Genomic DNA, 21,073 nt, shown 5'->3' on the forward strand with positions numbered 1-21,073 from the left:
TAGAGAGGCCCCGTGCTGCAGTGGATAAGCCACTGGGCGGGAAATCAGTTGTCTGACCCATTCTAATGTATCTCCGGATCGAGAATGTGGCTGGAGATGTTCTCTGTCTGTGCTGGTGAAGGAATGAATGGTGGGGACTCGACGGCTGTGGGTACGTACAGAGCTCTGCCTGCACAGCTGTGTTGGTGAGGGGACATCCTCTGCCCGATGTCGCTGTGCCAGCAGAAGCCCCTCGTGTAGACGCATTGTTCTGGCAGACCTGCCCTCTTCCCGGTGTGGGGCAGCTGGAATAAACCAGGCTGGTAAAAGCCCAGGTTTGCTGGTAGAGGTTGCGTCCACACTGGGAGCGCTGTAGCAGTAGAGTACAGTATGCTGCCATGTACCCGAAACCCTGTTGTCTGAACCTCTGCATTATCTGAAGCCCTTCCTTGCCCCCCACCGACCTGATGGTGGGGGACGAGGAAGGGGGTCAGATAATGTGGAGGTTTGGGTAAGAGAGCACAGACCCCCAGCCAGGACTGTGAGGGGGAGGGGGGGCAAGAGGAGACCCCGGCTGCGGGGGAGGCCACGCTGCTGCTGAATGGTTCCTGTGGCAGCTCGGGGAGCCCTCTGCCGCCCCACTGTGACGGGAGTGAGTGAGCAGGGCTGTGACTGCAAAGCTGCAGAGGGCTCCCTGTGCTGCCGAAGGGCCGGTGGCACCCGATCCCTGCAGGCACCAGGTGCAGGGAAGCCTGCGGTTTTGGCGGGGCAGAGCAGAGTCCTGGCCGGGACTGTGAGGAAGAGGAGGATGAGCCCCATTTGCGAGGTCAATGTGCTGGTGAATGGCTGAATGGCTTTTGCCCTCTCGAGTATCCAAATAAAATCCATGTCCCCTCTGCTGTCTGGCTAATCAGGAGTGGGCATGTGCCTCTGTTGGTAAAGTGCTCCTAGCGTGGACAGGTGCAAGTCAACGGTTACATTGCTCCATGGCATGTAGCTGTCGTGGGACAGCCTGCCTGCAGAGGGAGAGCAATCTCCCAGGGTGATGGGACCAGTCTCATAGGGTGTTGGAATATCAGGACAGAGACCTCGAAACTGAGCTCCATATTTGTGAGGAGTTGGTGTACCAGGTTCCTCATGGCGACCTTTGTTACTAAGCACATGGGCTGTATTAGCTGGAGCTCTTCCAGGTTATCATTCCTAGACCTAAAGAATAGCAGTGATGGAACCTGAAGGGTTAGCGTGGACGCTGCCAGGCTGTGCCCGATAGGATGGGATGTGATCTTCTGGCCTGTCAGAGATGGATGTGGGCAGTGTTTGCTGTCGTGGCTATTTCAGGTTCCAGCTGAGCTGAAGACTCTCAAAGGACCCAAGGCTGTGGACAGCCTTAACAATCTGAGAGCAGGTGCCCTCGAAGCAGAAGAAGCAAGTTCTTTAAAGTGCTTCCCTCTTCCTTCTAGCATCACCGTAGTCTTGCCAGGGCTCAGTTCGAGCCTGCTGCTTTCCATCCAGCTGCTAATTGTAGCTAAGTGCTGGGAGATGGTGCCGATTGCATTGGCTGTAGAGCTGTGTGGTGTCTGTGCATTCAGCCTGCATTTTCCCAGCAGCATCCTGTAGACCTGGAATAAAATGCGGGAGAGGATTGAGACTGCAGGGGTGGGGAGGTTGGAGGGGTCCGTGATGACCCTGTGAGCTCAGTCTGAGAGGAAGGACTTGAGCCATTTTCAAGTGTTTCCAGGCACCTTTGCAACTTCTTGGAGGCTGGAGAAGTGTCTTTGGTGATGAATGGCAAGTGAGTCAAATGCAGCAGAGAGGTGCAGCCAGCTGACTGGCTGGAATTCCCCTGTCAGTGAGCGGGAGGAGGCCATTTACCAGGTGCTATGTCTGACCCATGCCCTGGCCCATCCTGACTGAGAGGGATCCAGGATACTGACAGCTGTTAGCTTCTTGGTTAGACTTGAGTCTAATTCCCAGCTACTTAGCAAGTCACATAACCCTCTGCGCCTCAGGTTCCAGGTCTGTGCAATATGGTCTATGACTGAAAGGCATTTTATTGTACGAGCACCGGCTTTTATTTTAAATATTCCTACTGGGCTTGTTAATTTTGTTTTTTCATATTTTCGATCCAAAAGTTCTGTAAAGTAACCTTTTTAAACCCTTCCCTACTTCAGAGAAATGCACAGGGTCCGGTTCTGACTTTGCTCATGCTGGTGTCTGTCAGGAGAACATGAGGTCCGGATCCCGCTTATAATATTACAAAGGGGAAAAATGCCAGGGACATGGCCATTCTGCAGAAGTGTCCCATGGCATGTGTTGGACAGCAGCAGATCATGTTCTGTGTATCTCCTGCAGAGGGACCTTTACTGGGCTTTTGATACAAATCCCTGCATAAGTGGGTCTGGGTGTTGTGAGCAGCATGCGGCTGGGAGGATAGTGTAGCTTAATGTGTTGAATTCCTCCCAGAAAGCCTGAGTTATGAGTGCCGGGAGCCACTGTTTTAATTGGGAGATGGCTCTTCAGGCTGGCCCCCTCCTCCTCTTATTTATTTGGAATTGTTTGTTCTAATTATCAGGCCTAACAGATTGGGATGAACCAACTAAGAATTGGGGGGTGGGGGGGACTGGCTTTCCAAAAGAGTCTGCACATGGGAGTGCTGGCTGTTCAGAAGCTGTGGGGCTCTGTGAGCAGGGTGCTTTGGGACAGCCGCTTTAATGCGGTCTTGCTGAACGGCTGGCCAAGCTGGGAGGCCATGTATATTTCTCGAGAGAGAGGAGAGCGTAACCCTGCCCGCAGCTGCCATGTACGATAGAGCGGCAGGACCTATTCTGGGAGCCACAGGCATGGGAGCACAGAGTGGCCCGGCTCCTTTTTTTTAGCGGCGGCTCCATTCCCAAGTAGTCAAGTGGATACAGGTGGTTAAAAATAGATGTCTGCAGCTGTGGGAAATCTGCATGTCCTGCCACTAGCTCATTCTCTGCACGCAGACTTGGCTCTAGCTAGCAACAGGCAAGTCCTCGAGGGGCTAGGCCTGTGAGTTTCTGCCGCAGCCCTGTCCGGAACGCTTGGACATGGAAACCGGGTTAAAGCGGAATAAATGAACTTGCATTCAGACCATGCGTCACTAAAGGCACAGCTAAGCTCTTCCAAGGTGAGGGTGCGTGCAGGGCAGCTACGCCAGTGTCCCACGTTATAAAGCGCATTCCCCTAGAGAGCAGCTGTGTATCGCTGAACAGCCCAGCAGCCTCCGGGCCCTGAACTGAAAAAGACGCTGCAAGAGTCCATATAATCAGCCCTCTGTGCCATCTGGGGAAAAGTTTGTCTTCAGGTCGATGGAGGCTTTTGGTTCCTGGGGGAGTAAATCTCCATGCCAAACCAGATTCCCAGGTCTGGCTGGCCAGTGATGGTGTGAGAGAGGCTTTGTCGTGGTATTTCAGCCCTCCTGTTGCCACCCTGGCCAAAACCTGTAGCTGCAGAACTGTTGGGAGAAGGAGGAGGAAGATTCTCTGCTCCTCTCTGACATCTTCCATCCAGGGCTCTCAAAATGCTTTGCGACTGTGATTAAATGAGGTAGGCAGCATTAGCTGCATTTTACGGAAGGAGACGCGAAGGCAGAGGGAGGCACAGGGCCACGCAGTGAATCGTTGGTAGAGCTGGGTATAGAATCCAGGGCTCCTGGCTCGCAGTCCTGTGCAGCGGGGAGAAGGTAAAGGTTACACACGTTGTTTTGATCCTGAAGCCTGTGGTTTAAGTTTTGGGCCAAAGGTCTCTGTTCTGGTTGCATCCACGCCGTCCTTAATGGTGCCGTAACCCAGGGGGAAGCGCGTTACGCGTCTCCCCACCGTGCCTGATCCACAGCGGATGGGAGTGTTACAGGGCCTGGCGCTCGGTAGAGCTGTAGAGACAGGTGCTCCTAGCTCCAGAGGTCCGTGATTCGGTCCTGGGTGTTGATCAAGATGAGGGTAACCGAACAGACTGACTGGAGAGGGGCAGGGGGCTGGGAGCAGAGCTACCGCATCCCGGAGGCAGGAACTGTGTTCGTACCTGTCGGTTTTCATGTCTGTTCCCTTCTCCTCTCCCCCCCGGCTCAGCGTCCCAGGCAGCCTGCGACGCCTGGAAGGAGAGCGGCGACGTTTCAGACAGTGGCAGCAGCACCACCAGTGGTCACTGGAGTGGCGGAAGCGACATCTCCACCCCGTCACCCCCGCATCCTGAAGCCAGCCCCAAGTACTCGAGCGAGGCCTTGAGCTCCCCGCAGGCCGACGATGGCTTTGAGACAGACTCGGATCCCTTTCTTCTCGATGAGCCTGCCCCAAGAAAGAGAAAGGTACCCAGGGCAGGGGGAACTGTGCTGTGAACTCTCAGTCATGGGATCTGCTGCCTAGTGAAACTGACAAGGTGTTGGTAAGTTTCACCTGTCTCTGAAGCTAGCAGGAGAGAGTGGAAACAAAGTGCCTCTTACTAACCCCTGGCAAGCTTCACCTTGAGATCCCAGAGCAGAAGGGGTGCTGGGGATGGGAGAAGGGAAGAGACCCCAGGAATGCAAAGGGGATTGGCGGGGAAGAAGAGACAGTAGCCCAAGGGTCAGTTGCCTGCCATCTCCCCAGATCCTGCTAGTGGCTCCAGAGTTCTCCCTGCTCCCATTCACTCCTGTCCTTTACTCATCAGCATTTCCCACTCTGCCTGATATCTGTGACCAGAGCAGGGAGCCGGGGCGGGTTGGGGAGTACTCTGTTCCATGCATGGAGCTCTTTCTCGGCTCAGTTCCCCCCTCTGTCCACATGGGCCAGGTGGAGCAGGCTCACTGATCGTCAAAGGGGCTGGGGGAGGGGGAAAATAATGTATGGGAGACAAGTCAACTTTAGGGCAAGAGAAAGAGGAGCAGAGAGGGAGAAACAGGCAGGATGGGAGGGCAGAAATAAATCCAGATAACTGGAGTCTTCCTTGTGTTTGGCTGAAACTTGGCACCTCTGTGAACTGGCACCTTGAGAGGGCCAGGGAGGCCCAGGAATGTGTGTGGGGTGGATGGGACAAAACGGCAGCATCATGCAGACTGTTTTCAGTGATCCTGAGTGAATCTTAATTCTCTGGGGCTGTTTCTGTCCCTTCGGAGCAGGGCTGGGGTGTAACCTTTCCGTGACGTGGGGCTGTCTTTTTCCTAGAACTCGGTGAAGGTGATGTACAAGTGCCTGTGGCCAAACTGTGGTAAAGTCCTGCGATCCATTGTCGGTATCAAGCGTCACATCAAGACCCAGCACCTTGGGTAAGACCTTGAATGGCGATTAACCTGCAGAACCCAAGCAGGGTCTGAGGGGCTGGGGGCAGAAGGAAGAAGGAATTTCAGAGGCTTACAGAATTAAAAGTCGGAAAAGATTTGGCAGATCATTGAGATTATCCCTCGGAAAGGCAGGACATAGTCTCCCAATTGAGGATATATTGGGTATCAAACTGGTACTGCCCTGGCCTGTGTGAAATGCGTTTGGAAGTTCTCAGTCCAGTGCCCACCAGTCATCCATGTCACCAAAGCCACCATCATTGTTGTCCCTATGTGTCCACAGCCTCTGCAATGAGGCCAAGGGTTGAAGGGGCCCTGGAGAATGAACTTCCCTCTCATCCTTGAAGAGGAATCCCTTTGGGGCAGGTCTAACACACTGCGGCTGTTTGGTGGGTAAAGCTCCTCAGTCTCCAGAGCTGTGGAGTCAGCTGTGGAGTCTAAGCTGTCACCAGTGCTTAGGGCAGATGCCAAAGGATTTTCTGCTGCACTTGACCTTCACTAAACCTGCTGCTTGGGCTAGTAGGGAACGCAGGAAACTACCCTGGCTAGAGAATTGCTGCTGGCCCAGATGGCTGATGGCTGCCATAACCTGCTTTCCAGCCCTCCCCTCTCCCTCTCGGACACCACTGAGATGGGCCCTGTACGGTAGCTCAGGGCTGCGTTGCCCACCCCAACCCTTGCCTTCTGTGCTCTTCTCCATCTTTCCTTTTCTCCCTTCCCCATTTCTCTGTGTCCCTCTTCCCTCATGTTTCCTGCTCTCTTGCTCTGTTAACTCTTCTCCAGCCTTCCACCCCCACCTTTGCCCAAGAATACAATAAGAAAAGGTAGATTTGCCAACCATCATTCTGCTCGTGTATTGCATCCCTTTTCTCCAGCCTCTCTGCCCTGTCTATTTTGAAGCAGAAGCGCTTTGGGACAGGAACAGTCTCGTGTGTTTGTGTGATGGCTGCCACTTGGCCACCACCAGGGAACGAACCGGGGACGTCCAGAGCTTAAATTATGAGTCTCTGCAGCCCAAGCTAAGAGTGGGGCTGGCAGGGAGTTTTTATCCGGCTCATACAGAGGGGGATGCATGACCGACACTGACCAGTGCGTTACATTTGTATAGCACCTGGCACAGTGGAGGCCCTAATTCTGTTTAGGGCCTTTGGACACAGCTGAAATACAAATAAATAACAATGACGGAGACTGGGGGGTATTGAGAAGGGGAGATGGGATGTATCTTTAAGGCCCCCCCCCCCCCCAGGGTAAAACTGGTATTTCTTGGAAATAAGCCCTTTGCTTTATGCTCCCCTTTAAGCTGCTAATTAACTGAATAGAACTCAAGTAATGACTATAGTTGCTCAGTTCAGCTAAGGCTTGTTTCTGGTGTGGTGGGGCCCCCTAGTTTCAGTTCAGGGTGGGTTCTCCAGGCATTGCAAATTCCCTAAAGCGAAGGGGTGTAAAGGTGGGACAGGAGTGAGCTGTAAGCTCTTCTCTCCCTGACCATCAAGGGCCCAGAGTAAAGAAAAAGCGGTTGTACCTCCAGCTGCCCCATCTGACTGATACAGGCACAAGCCGCAAAGCTTGACACTTCTGCATTTGTACAGCAACTGTGGTACAGTGAGGAAAGAGGCTTTTATCACACAAGAGCAGGACGCGCAGGGGAAGCTAACATCCCGTCAAACCTCCTGCTTTGCTCATGTTTCCAAGAAAAATCCAGCCTCGAATGGAAGTTGGTTTTTGGTTTAATTTTTGTGTTCCATGGTCTCCCTGCTGTACTGTACAAGTTATCGCAGAAGAGAAGCTGGGTCTGAGCACTGGGGGCCAGGAACTCCTGGGTTCAAAGCCTGGCTTTGCCACTAATTCTCGCCATGGGCATCTCACAGTCTGTCCGTCCCCGTGTGCCTCGGTTTCCCCATGTTCAAAATGGGGATAATTCTTCCCCTCCTTGTAGGGATATTGTGGTGTTGTCCATTCTAAAACCCATGTCTACCACTCAGTCCCCCGTGCCAGTGTGGTTTTACAGCCTCACGTTTTTCTGTTTTGTGAAATGTTTTTTCTCTCACCTTGTTTCCATGTGAAAGCTCCAAACAAACCATGGGGGAAACTGACTATACAGAGGACGTGGGGAAACTGACAATTCACGAAATACTGTCAGGAGCACAAAATAAACATGCTGGCAATATCGAGGGGAAAAAAACCTCTTTTCTAATCTCTTTCCTACACTCCTCTTGGGTTTTATTTGCAACAATGGTAGATAAAACAAAATTAGTAAGCAGTGAGATTTTTAAGCCGATGATGTCTGTTTAACTAGTTAATGCTTCTAAATCCCTTTGAAGGTACAAAGCACCTTACCGTCTAAGTGCTAAATATTACTGGTGCAGTGACTGTAGACCATATACCCTGAAGCTTCAGGGTATGTCTGCACAGCAGTTCAGAGCCCTCAAGAGCAAGTCTCCCAGCCCAGGTTGACAAAATCGCTGTGTTGACACCGCTTTGAAGTTGCGGTTTCAGCCTCAGCCACAACTTCAAAGCGTTGTCTACACAGCGATTTTTACAGCTCTCACTCAAGTCCTGCTAACCCAAGTCTGTCGGCCAGATCTGGGATGCTCGCTCCCGCAGGCTCTAAAATGCTGTGGAGAAGTGCCCTTAGAGTCCAAAGGTTTGCTTGACATGTCTTCCGTACTTTCTGAGGTACGTGACACAACACAGGTGATGCTGAGCAAAGGAACCGAAGTAACTGAATCTTTATGCAGCCAGCAAAGGGAGAAAGGAAAAATATTCATTTCCCAAAAGCAGCTAATAACACTGGATATGGTGGCAGGAGACATTAGATGGTACGAACGGGGGTCACAAAATATTGGCAGAACTGCATGCTGATGTTGCGTTACAATGTTTTACTGGGTCAGCATGTGCTGTTGCTGCTGTGTGATTATTTCATAGCCCTTTGCATCTCCATTTGGGGCCAGCCAGCTCTCCAGGTTTCAGTACGACGGGTGTGCGCAAGCCCGTCCGCATTCCTGCACGGAGCAATAGCTCGCTGTTGTCTTGAGCGTCAGAACTTGCTTTGTTGGCCGAGGCAGTGTTGGCCAGGACACCTGGTCTCTTGGAAAAGTGCGTGGAATCTTTAATCCCAGCCGGGCCAAAGAGACCTGGGTTTAACAGCATAACCGAAGAAGAGAACCCTCCGCAAGGGTGACCCCACCTGCTGCCTCACACTGTCAGCTCTGAGAATGAGCTTGAAACTGGGGCAGGTCTTGAACCTGTGATTTTTTTTTTATAGCTCATTGGTTGAGTGCTGCCACCTGCATCATGCTGGCACCTTGCACAGATCTGATTGGAAGGGGGAGTTACTTATCATGATTACTGACTCATACCCTTTCCCCTTTTTAAACCACCACAGAGATGGCGCAGACTCTGACCAGCGGAGGAGGGAGGAAGACTTCTACTACACCGAAGTGCAGGTGAAAGAAGAAGCTGCTCCAGAGTCTGCCACCAGCCCCACCTTTGGGTCCTCACCCATTGTCATCCAGCAGGCCCTAGCCAAACCAGAGGCTTTGGTTTTGGACCAGGCAACCTTGGAGTCTCACCTCCCAAACAGTGCTCTCAGTCAGTCTGCCCCCAGTTCCTTCTGGCACATCCAGGCAGATCATGCCTATCAGGTATGTTGGCCACTTACGGAAACATCATGATGGAGTGGCATCTGGCATCCTCATTCTTAGGGGCATTTGTTTTCATATCTAGTGACAAGGTTCAGAAACCAGCTGGCTACTTATAGAATCTTCCTTACCACATCAGACCATTGGTCCATCAAGTTCAGGGTCCTGTCTATGCCAGTGACCAGTGCCTGATGCATCAGAGAAAATAACACATAGTGAATTCTGTAGTGGTTGTGCATAGCAGGAAGGAGAAAATCTCCTTCTCGGACCCAGCAGTTGATCAGCTAATGGTCTGATTCTCCTTGTTGTTTTGGCTTGGATAGCTACAAAAGTTAGTGATCCTAAAATGACCCAGTTCTGTTTTAAAATCCAGCCACAGAATTTGACTGTACCTCCTGCTGCAGTGAGTTCCACAGATTGGCTATAGGAGACATAAAGTATTTTGATTTGTTAGTTTCAAATTTACTTAGTTTTGATCCAGTGTTTCCATAATTTTCATACTACAAGACAGCATATGGGAGGAACTTCATTATGTCTTGTAAACATTTGCATCCTTGTTGTCCTCCTACCTGCTGGCTAGGCCTCATAACCATGGAGCTGCGTATCTGTTACTCTTTGTTTAAGTGATCAGTGGATTTCTTTCGCTAACCTGTATAACGCAGTCATTCTCTTGCTGTGAGCACTCTAGTTTCCAGCCACCCTGTAATTAGCCAGCTTGGTGGTATGCAGCACATCCCTATGTATGCAAAAAAAACACAACCAGGAATGTAACTATACCGGATCCTTGCATGTCTTGGGTATTAGGAGTCCCGAGTTCAAATACATGGGAAGCATGGGGATCCGGTATAACTGCATCACTTGCAGTTCCTCATGCTGCTAAAACTGTTAGGCCTTCTGTACACACACAAGTGTACCTAAACCAGTTTAGTTAAAGAGATACAACTTTCCTGTTGTAGGTGGTGTTATACCAGTATCGGCCTGTTTAGGCTGGTGTAGCTTATTCCTTTATGGGGACGGGAATAAGCTGTACTGATATAAGGCACCTTTATATCTATTTGCCCGCTAGGGCTTGTATTGCTATAACTACATTCGCTAAAAAAAAAAAATCACACCCTTACCCAACCTAGTAATACTAGTGGACAAACTGCGTAGACCAGGCTTTACAGCCCAGGATACCTCTGTGTTACACACAGGACGATTTGTGGAGCTAAGGCAGCATAAGCATTTCCACTGTAGCTGCCTGTCTTCAGTCACTTTCACCTTTCAGGCGTGGTCTCTGCCTGGGGGCAGGGGGCAGGGTGTGTGGAAAGTCTGAACAAAAAAAATGTATCCTGTTTTTTTAAGTAAGAGAGAGAGAGGGGAAAAAATACACTTTACACATTGGGGGTGTTTGGGTGGGGCAGGGAATCTTGTAACATTTTTCTGACTAGCCCCACAGCCCAATCAGTTGGGGGTTGAAATTGAAATTTGTGTAACTACCTTGGAGAAATCTGTTTCAGAGGGAAACGTTTCTTAGTGCCCTGGGGCACTCTGCTCTCTTTCTTTCTGTGCAAGGGGTACTGCTCATGCACAGTGGGTGGAAGGAAAGAAAGCCGCCCACTGTGCATGAGCAGTACCCCTTGCACAGAAAGAGAGCGTTAAGGTTGGAGAGGAAGGGTTACTCTGTAGTCAAGGCACTAGACTGGGACTGGGGAGATCAGGGCTCAATTCTAGACTCTGCCACAGAGTCCATGGGACCTTGGGCAAGTCATTTAAGGGTAAAATTTTCAAAAGTGCCTAAATGACTTGGGAGTTTAAATTCCAATGGCTCTCAGAGCCTAAGTCTGTCGTAAAAATGGGACTTCGGCTTCTAAATCACTTTTGGAAATTTTACTCCAATCTCGTGCCTTGGTTCCCATCTGTACAATGAGGATAATATTTCCTCTCCTCCCCTTTTGTCTTGTCTCTTTAATTCCTATCTTGAGGGCTGTTGCTGTTTTTTGCTGTATATGTGTATATACGTACCTACCACAGTGAGGCCCTGGGCTTGGCTGGGGTCTCTAGGCACTCCCGTAATACAAATAAATAATCGTAAGGAAGGTTGCTATGCACATATGGTTGCTGAGGCTGCATGCTGAAAAGTGAACTAAAGGTGCAGCCCTGCTAAGGGTGGGGGACTCTGCCTCTGGGCTCTGAAGCAGGCCAGCAGCTGTGTTAGGTGTCTGCCCAGTGGAGCTCAGAGTCTGTGCTGGAGTAGGGGCTCTGAAGGCTGGTATCCCACAGCTCCTGTGGCTGGCAGGTCAGGTACCCTCTTCTCCAGACCTTATAATGGTCCTGGAGAAGGTGTTCTGGTGGGACTTAGTGAAATCGTTCCAGGTTAAGGAATTTACCTAAGAAACATCTTTTAAAAACTCCATTAAGAGAACATGCAGGCTGCATGGTTTAGAGCGCAAAAGTCAGGGAGGAGGGGTATTGAGGCTCTGAGGTGTTTGGCCAATTCACCCAGTGAGTCAGTGATAGTCAGATGGAACCCAGTGTTATACCAATAAAATAAAAACCAGCAGGATCTTATTAAAGGGGAAAAGGCAAAATGCCACATTTATTGTGAATACAGAAAGAATCATAGTAAGCAGTTAGTTATAGCTATAACATTCCATTCAATTTCATACTTATTCACACATTCATTCACACACACACACAGGTTCTGCAAGGCTGTTATCCTAGTTACCAGCCTTAGAGTTGCTCATGCCCAGCCACTGGCCAGGTGGCCTGAACATGAGGAGGGAGCAGGGCCTTGTCAGATGCTCATTTGATGCTCCTGGAGGTTGGTTTGCAGAATCAGATCCCAAAGTTCTCACTTTCTAGAGTCAATTTTTATAGGAATTTCTTCCTATGCTAGTCTATGGGAATTGCTTCATCATGCTGTTGCTGAATCAATCAGCAGATGGCATATTCCTGACGGCTCCGTGCTGCCAGATGTTATCTTGTTCTTTGGTTCTCCCATTCTTGAGGCTGTTGGGTGGATTCCAGTCTGCCCTCATTGGGTCCTCTGGTTATTTCCACTTGACGCCTTCTTCAGCCGATGGACACCGGATTCTTAGGCTGGCACCTCCCTGATCATTCAGTTGTTATCCACACCAAGCATCCATCCACATACATCCTCTATCTCTATTTTAGTCACAATTGTTAACAAAGCGAGATGAATACAACAAAAGGTTGGGGAGTCTCTGGGTGCTGTTTCTGTTATTACAGAGTATTGCTTTGAGTCTCTCTCTGTGTGAGTAGTTGTTGTTACAAAGAATTGCTTTGAGAACAGACTTTGTCTTAGAATGTACTAACACAATTAGCAGCTTGCAAGTTTCACACATAGAGGGAGAGAAACAGTACCAAAAACCAAGAGACCTCTTAATTAGTAATACCCTGGAATTTAAACTATGGGGGATCAAACTCATTTGTGATTTTAATACAGAACTTCTTTAATATGATCCAACACCAGGAGTCCTGGCTTCCCTGTCCTTGCAGTTACTAACACTGCCTCTGAAGGGTTAATGTTAAACCACTAACCTTTGCTCCCCTTTCCTTCTACAGGCCTTACCGTCAATTCAGATTCCGGTGTCACCACACATATTCACCAGCATCAGCTGGGCTGCTGCCACCTCCACCATCCCTTCTCTCTCCCCGGTGAGTCCCGCTTGCTTGGCTCTTTTTTCTTTACACAGTTAATTGCCCAGCACCTTGGAAAGGGTGATCGGGCAGGGGTGGGAGGGCATAGGGAGTGGGAGTTTTAAAGAGAACCTGGTTTAGCCTTTGTCGCTCCCTGAAGCTTATGTGCTGCCTGACAGGAGATCTGTGCATTGCCACCAGCTCAGAGGACATGGCACCACATGGTTGAGCTATGTTCTCTATGCTGCTTTACGCACACAATAAAACCAGTCTCCATAGGCTATTGAGTACAGAGACTGGGCTGGATTCGTCTGACTGGACAGATCTCAGCAGCAGAAAGCGAGCTCTGGTGTGTGTGATGACTCATAGATCTGGAATTGATTCTCATGTGCAGGTTCGAAGCAGATCACTGAGCTTCAGTGAACACCAACAGCCGACATCAATGCTGAAGTCACACCTGATCGTCGCGTCTCCTCCCAAGGCTCCCAGTGGCACCAGGTAAGAGTTTGCAGAGAGGGGAAGCGGGTGGGGACCATGCTGCCCTGGTACTGTCGGAGAAGAGAGAGTGTTAACATAGGTAGCAATGAGCCGATACCATATCCTGCACAGGGACAGCTGGGTATGGTTACACCATTGCAGGTGGGACAGTGAGAGAGGAAGGTTTCAGAGTAGCAGCCGTGTTAGTCTGTATTCGCAAAAAGAAAAGGAGTACTTGTGGCACCTTAGAGACTAACCAATTTATTTGAGCATAAGCTTTCATGAGCTACTGAATGCATCCAATGAAGTGAGCTGTAGCTCACGAAAGCTTATGCTCAAATAAATTGGTTAGTCTCTAAGGTGCCACGAGTCCTCCCTTTTCTTTTTAAGAGAGGAAGGATGTTGTTATGGTTGTGTTGTATTAATTTAGGTGGATTATATGGGCCCAAAGAGTCAAAGGTGTTAATGTGGCCCTGTCACTGACCAACATTAAACAGTGTTAAACAAGGTTCCGGGTTTGGCAGAGAGATTTAGTACCATGGCAAACACACCATTTAAACATCCTTTTAACCTTTTATTAAAGATATACAGAAAGAAGGAAAAACAGTTAAAGCATTTGGAATGTAAAAGTATTACGTGAGGCTCTCATTTTAACCATGTCCCTTGTTGCCTTTAGGTGAAGAGAGTTTTTAGATGGAAAAACTTCTTGTTTGACAATCTTTTAGGTGGTATAAAAGATGGTTGTAACTGTCCTTTTGGGGGAAACATGGGACTGAATATCTGAAGTCCTGGGTTCTCTTCCCAACTGTGCAACAGACTCTCTGTGATCCTGGGCAAATCACTTAACTTCTCTGTGCCTCAGTTTCCCCATCTCCAGAATGAGGATGATAATAATAATAATTTCCCAGAAACTTTCTGAGGCTAAGCTCTTTGGAGCAGCGGCCATCTCTTTGTTCTGTGTTTGCATGGCGCCTCCCACTGTGGGGTGCTGCTCCATGGGTAGCTGCGGTAACAAATAATGTCCTCAGAGTTCTTTGATATCCCCAGAGAGAAAGTGCTGTCCAGGTGCCAATTATTATTGACTCACTTCTGCCCTGGCCCAGATCTCTGGCCTTGTCTCCTACCAAAAAGAAAAGGAGGACTTGTGGCACCTTAGAGACTAACCAATTTATTTGAGCATAAGCTTTCGTGGGCTACAGCTCACTTCATCGGATGCATACTGTGGAAAGTACAGAAGATCTTTTTATACACACAAACCATGAAAAAATGGGTGTTTACCACTACAAAAGGTTTTCTCTCCCCCCAACCCACTCTCCTGCTGGTAATAGCTTATTTAAAGTGATCACTCTCCTTACAATGTGTATGATAATCAAGTTGGGCCAGAGAAAACCTTTTGCAGAGAAAACCTTTTGTAGTGGTAAACACCCATTTTTTCATGGTTTGTGTGTATAAAAAGATCTTCTACACTTTCCACAGTATGCATCCGATGAAGTGAGCTGTAGCTCACGAAAGCTTATGCTCAGATAAATTGGTTAGTCTCAAAGGTGCCACAAGTACTCCTTTTCTTTTTGCGAATACAGACTAACACGGCTGTTACTCTGAAACCTGTCTCCTATCAAGTTTCCTCCTGTCTCCTCCATTCTGCAAAGGAGGACAGCCTTGTATTTCCTAAGCCACTTCCATGCAAACCCTGCTTAGAACACTCTGCCAATCCCTGTTAACCAAGCCACCAACCCCTCCTGGCTTAGGAGCCTCCCTTTGAACTCCCTTGACCACCTGGCTTACAAGAAGCATGAACTAAAATAATAAGAATGATAGGTAATGAAATCTCCTGATGCACGTACCCAAACTGAGGTACCCCATGACCTCACTACAGACCTTGTCCTTCCTGTGTCATGTCCCTGGCTAGCTTGGAACCTGGCATCAGCACCTTGTCTTTTGATATGCTCTTCTGAGGTGCTCAGCGTGCTTTTGGGCACTGTAGAAATCATGGATGCTCTGGGACTGGGTGATCTAGGATGGTGAGATGTTAATGGGGACGTTTTAGAGGCTTATAATCTTCTCCTGTGGCTATTTTGTATTGGTTAAAGCCTAATCACCCCTCCAGTCTGCATAGCCTCCTTGCTGGGGCTTCTGCCTGAATAGGTCTTTTCAACCCAACCTCTTTAGCCTTGTACAAGATGTTAACAGACTAACCCAGACATGTCTAATGTGCATCCAGGTGATAGGCCTGGTGCTGTCACACCTGCATAACTCTACGTTGGGCCGGGGTCTACACTTGTGGTCCCCTGAGTAGGTTAGTGCCCTGCAGGGGAATTGCCCCATGTTCCTGAGAAAACCCCAAGAAGACTTCACATGTTCAGGAGACCAGGTGCATTCCTCCTTAGTCCAGGGTTACCCTGGGGCCCTTCCTCAGCAAAGACCAGAGCTGGCCCTTCCGTATTTCAAAAGCTGTGTGAGAATCTTCTACAGTAGCCTCAGTATCATCCATCCCCATCCCAGAAGGCTCCTGTTGCTCTGGGGCCCCAAACCTGAGGGGTCAGTTGCTGTCCTCTGCCCCCTTCCTTCTTGTTCCTGTTTAAAAAAGGAAAATGACGTGCTTTCTGCCAGCCCCAGCTCTGGCATGGAGCTGTGTGTGGCACTTTATAAATAATAACGGATCTCCACTGTATCATACCTTGGTTCTCAGATTTCTGGAGTCTAGCCTTCAGGTGAAGCCATCAGAGCTTCCCACCCTGCTATAGAATCATAGACTCATAGAATATCAGGGTTGGAAGGGACCTCAGGAGGTCATCTAGTCCAACCCCCTGCTCAAAGCAGGACCGATCCCCGACTAAATCATCCCAGCCAGGGCTTTGTCAAGCCTGACCTTAAAAATATCTAAGGAAGGAGATTCCACCACCTCCGTAGGTAACCCATTCCAGTGCTTCACCACCCTCCTAGTGAAAAAGTTTTTCCTAATATCCAACCTAAACCTCCCCCACTGCAACTTGAGACCATTACTCCTCGTTCTGTCATCAGCTACCACTGAAAACAGTCTAGATCCATCCTCTTTGGAACCCCCTTTCAGGTAGTTGAAAGCAGTTATCAAATCTCCCCTCATTCTTCTCTTCTGCAGACTAAACAATCCCAGTTCCCTCAGCCTCTCCTCATAAGTCATGTGTTCCAGTCCCCTAATCGTTTTTGTTGCTCTCCGCTGGACTCTTTCCAATTTTTCCACATCCTTCCTGTACTGTGGGACCCAAAACTGGACACAGTACTCCAGATGAGGCCTCACCAATGTCGAATAGAGGGGAACGATCACGTCCCTCGATCTGCTGGCAGTGCCCCTACGTATACATCCCAAAATGCCATTGGCCTTCTTGGCAACAAGGGCACACTGTTGACTCATATCCAGCTTCTCGTCCACTGTCACCCTTAGGTCCTTTTCTGCAGAACTGCTGCCGAGCCACTCAGTCCCTAGTCTGTAGCAGTGCATGGGATTCTTCCTTCCTAAGTGCAGGACTCTGCACTTGTCCTTGTTGAACCTCATCAGATTTCTTTTGGCCCAATCCTCTAATTTGTCTAGGTCCCTCTGTATCCTATCCCTGCCTTCCAGCTTATCTACCTCTCCTCCCAGTTGATTGTCATCTGCAAATTTGCTGAGAGTGCAATCCACACCATCCTCCAGATCATTTATGAAGATATTGAACAAAACTGCCCCCAGGACCGACCCTTGGGGCACTCCACTTGACACCGGCTGCCAACTAGACATGGAGCCATTGATCACTACCCGTTGAGCCCAACAATCTAGCCAACTTTCTACCCACCTTATAGTGCATTCATCCAGCCCATACTTCTTTAACTTGCTGACAAGAATTCTGTGGGAGACAGTGTCAAAAGCTTTGCTAAAGTCAAGGAACAACACGTCCACTGCTTTCCCCTCATCCACAGAGCCAGTTATCTCGTCATAGAAGGCAATTAGATTAGTCAGGCAGGACTTGCCCTTGGTGAATTCATGCTGACTGTTCCTGATCACTTTCCTCTCCTCTAAGTGCTTCAGAATTGATTCCTTGAGGACCTGCTCCATGATTTTTCCAGGGACTGAGGTGAGGCTGACTGGCCTGTAGTTCCCCGGATCCTCCTCCTTCCCTTTTTTAAAGATGGGCACTACATTAGCCTTTTTCCAGTCATCCGGGACTTCCCCGAATTGCCATGAGTTTTCAAAGATAAAGGCCAATGGCTCTGCAATCACATCTGCCAACTCCTTTAGCACTCTCGGATGCAACGCATCCGGCCCCATGGACTTGTGCTCGTCCAGCTTTTCTAAATAGTCCCGAACCACTTCTTTCTCCACAGAGGACTGGTCACCTCCTCCCCATGCTGTGCTGCCCAGCGCAGCAGTCTGGGAGCTGACCTTGTTCGTGAAGACAGAGGCAAAAAAAGCATTGAGTACATTAGCTTTTTCCACATCCTCTGTCACTAGGTTGCCTCCCTCATTCAGTAAGGGGCCCACACTTTCCTTGACTTTCTTCTTGTTGCTAACATACCTGAAGAAACCCTTCTTGTTACTCTTAACATCCCTTGCTAGCTGCAACTCCAGGTGTGATTTGGCCTTCCTGATTTCAATCCTGCATCCCCGAGCAATATTTTTATACTCTTCCCTGGTCATTTGTCCAATCTTTCACTTCTTGTAAGCTTCTTTTTTGTGTTCAAGATCAGCAAGGATTTCACTGTTAAGCCAAGCTGGTCGCCTGCCATATTTACTATTCTTTCTACACATCGGGATGGTTTGTCCCTGTAACCTCAATAAGGATTCTTTAAAATACAGCCAGCTCTCCTGGACTCCTTTCCCCCTCATGTTATTCTCCCAAAGGATCCTGCCCATCAGTTCCCTGAGAGAGTCAGTCTGCTTTTCTGAAGTCCAGGGTCCATATTCTGCTGCTCTCCTTTCTTCCCTGTGTCAGGATCCTGAACTCGACCATTTCATGGTCACTGCCTCCCAGGTTCCCATCCACTTTAGCTTCCCCTACTAATTCTTCTCGGTTTGTGAGCAGCAGGTCAAGAAGAGCTCTGCCCCTAGTTGGTTCCTCCAGCACTTGCACCAGGAAATTGTCCCCTACATTTTCCAAAAATTTCCTGGATTGCCTGTGCACTGCTGTATTTCTCTCCCAGCAGATATCAGGGTGATTGAAGTCTCCCATGAGAACCAGGGCGTGCGATCTAGTAACTTCTGCGAGTTGCCGGAAGAAAGCCTCGTCTACCTCATCCCCCTGGTCCGGTTGTCTATAGCAGACTCCCACCATGACATCACCCCTGTTGCTCACACTTCTAAACTTAATCCAGAGACTCTCAGGTTTTTCTGCAGTTTCATACTTGAGCTCTGAGCAGTCATACTGCTCCCTTACATACAGTGCAACTCCCCCACCTTTTCTGCCCTGCCCGAACAGTTTATATCCATCCATGACAGTACTCCAGTCATGTGAGTTATCCCACCAAGTCTCTGTTATTCCAATCACATCATAATTCCTTGACTGTGCCAGGACTTCCAATTCTCCCTGCTTGATTCCCAGGCTTCTTGCATTTGTGTATAGGCACTTGAGATAACTCGCTGATCGCCCCTCTTTCTCAGTATGAGGCAGGAGCCCTCCCCTCTCACGCGCTCCTGCTCGTGCCTCCTCCCGGTATCCCACTTCCCCACTTAACTCAGGGCTTTGGTCTCCTTCCCCCAGTGAACCTCCTCACTAGGTTAGCCAGCCTGCTTCCAAAGATGCTCTTCCCTCTCTTCTTAAGGTGGAGCCCGTCTCTGCCTAGCACTCCTCCTTGGAACATCATCCCATGGTCAAAGAATCCAAAGCCTTCTCTCCGACACCACCTGCATAGCCATTCATTGACTTCCACGATTCAACGGTCTCTGCCCAGGCCTTTTCCTTCCACGGGGAGGATGGACGAGAACACCACTTGCACCTCAAACTCCTTTATCCTTCTTCCCAGAGCCATGTAGTCCGCAGTGATCCGCTCAAGGTCATTCTTGGCAGTATCATTGGTGCCCACGTGGAGAAGCAGGGAGGGGTAGCGGTCCGAGGGCTTGATGAGTCTTGGCAGTCTCTCTGTCACATCGTGAATCCTAGCTCCTGGCAAGCAGCAGACTTCTCGGTTTTCCCAGTCAGGGCGGCAGATAGATGACTCAGTCCCCCTGAGGAGAGAGTCCCCAACCACCACCACCCGCCTCCTTCTCTTGGGAGAGGTGGTCGTGGAACCCCCAACCCTAGGACAGCGCATCTCATGCCTTCCAATCGGCAGAGTCTCCTTCTGTTTCCTTCCCTCAGATGTATCATCTGGTCCACTCTCCGCATTAGTACCTGCGGAGAAAACATGAAAACGGTTACTTACCTGTATCTGCCCTGCTGGTACAGGGATGCTCCCCTTTCTTCTTCCGGAGGTCACATGCTGCTAAATTTATTCACCGTCCTCCTGTCCCTGCTGCGCAGCCTGCTCTGAGTCTTCAGAACGTTGTGCCCGTAGAAGCATATCCTGACGTCTGTCCAGGAAATCTTCAGTTTCTCTTATGCAATGCAGGGTCGATACTCATTTCTCCAATATTCTCTTCCAATATGGAGACCAGCTTGCACTTTGTACAGACAAAGTCGCTTCTGTCCTGTGGAAGAAAGACAAACATGGTACATCCAGTGCAGGTCACAACAGCTGAACACCCCCCATCCATATTATCTTCCTTCTACGAGCTCACTCAGGAGTTGTAGTAACTTCTCAGAGAAGCCGGCAAGATGTAAGCCTCAGCAGGCTCTCCCTGGGGAACTCCCAGGCAAACTCCCTCTGTTAGCTGCTCTGCTGTTCGCTGCTCAGCTGGTTCGCAGCTGACTGGCTGACTGGCTTTTATACAGTCTAATTTAGGTCAGGTCCATAACTGTTCCAGTATGTCCATTCAATCCACCAACCTGTTGTATACTTCTTCCTCTTTGCTGTCTGCATGTAATAGCTTTGCCTAAATACTGAATAACTGGGGACACTGTTCTTCATTTCTCCTTCTAAAAACTCTTATGTAGCGCTGCTGGTTCAGAGTAGCTTCCACATTCCACCCCAGAGGTGACTGCATTTAAATGGTGGATGACTGAACTCTGTATGTAGTTTGTCTGCTGCTTGTGACTCTTCAGAATGAAAGCGGGTATTATTCTGTATTTGAATTATTTGCCCCAACTAAGATCAGCTATTATGCATAGGCACTGTGCATAATACACATAGTAAGAGACAGTCCCTGCCCCAAAGAGCTTATGGTTTAAATAGATGAGAAATAAAGCGTGGGAGAAAGGAAGTGTTGTTATCCCCATTTTACAAATGGGGAATTCACAACACAGATCAAGTGGTTTGCCATGGATCACACATGGAGCCTGTGGCAGAGCTGTGAATTGACTCTCAATCTTTTGAATCTCAGTCCGGTACCTTAACAATAAGACCAGCCTTCCTCTCTATTAGCATTCTAATAATGGTGCTGTGGAGATGGCTAGTATTGCTGATTCTTGATTGAAAACAGTCCAAAAGAAAAGAAGGAAACGCTTTGGTTTAAACTTCCACTTTCTTTGGACTCCCTCAGGATGGGAACAGCCCTTTGACGTAGGCCTGGTCTGCACCAAAAAGTTAGGTCAACCCAGCTGCGTCACTCAGGGGTGTGAAAAATCCACACCCTTGAGAGACTTAGTTAAGTTGACCTAAGCCCCGGTGTAGGCAGTGCTCGGTCAACAGAAGAACTCTTGCGGAGAACTCTCGGGGAGGTGGATTACCTACACCTGTGGGAGGATCCCTCCTGTCAGCATGGGTGGTGTCTACACTGAAGTGCTCTAGGAGTGTAGTTGCAGCTGCAATGCTGTGACATTTCAAGTGCAGACAAGCCCTTAGAATTCTAGAAGCTGCCACATAAGCAAGAGATGTTACTGTGGGTTCAGCCCATCCCTCTGCTATTGCAGGGTTGCTCTCTACTGGGAACGTCTAATGCTTTGTTCACACTGGGGCTTCCTCCTCAGGTTTAGCTCAACCTTGCATTGCGTTGCACATGCTCTCTTCTCCCCTG

General features: G+C 49.2%; 1 protein-coding gene across 1 annotated transcript in view; it reads left to right on the top strand.

Moving 5' to 3' along the window:
- ZNF395 (zinc finger protein 395) overlaps positions 1-21,073 on the top strand; it is a 52,761-nt gene that overhangs the window by 23,344 nt on the left and 8,344 nt on the right. The window contains 5 exon segments of the mRNA XM_077812337.1: positions 4,068-4,303; positions 5,139-5,239; positions 8,637-8,895; positions 12,460-12,552; positions 12,929-13,032. Of these exon segments, the coding sequence (XP_077668463.1) occupies positions 4,068-4,303; positions 5,139-5,239; positions 8,637-8,895; positions 12,460-12,552; positions 12,929-13,032 (793 nt within the window).

Source organism: Eretmochelys imbricata, chromosome 3 (genome assembly GCF_965152235.1).
Source record: "Eretmochelys imbricata isolate rEreImb1 chromosome 3, rEreImb1.hap1, whole genome shotgun sequence".
Lineage (NCBI taxonomy): Eukaryota > Metazoa > Chordata > Testudines > Cheloniidae > Eretmochelys > Eretmochelys imbricata.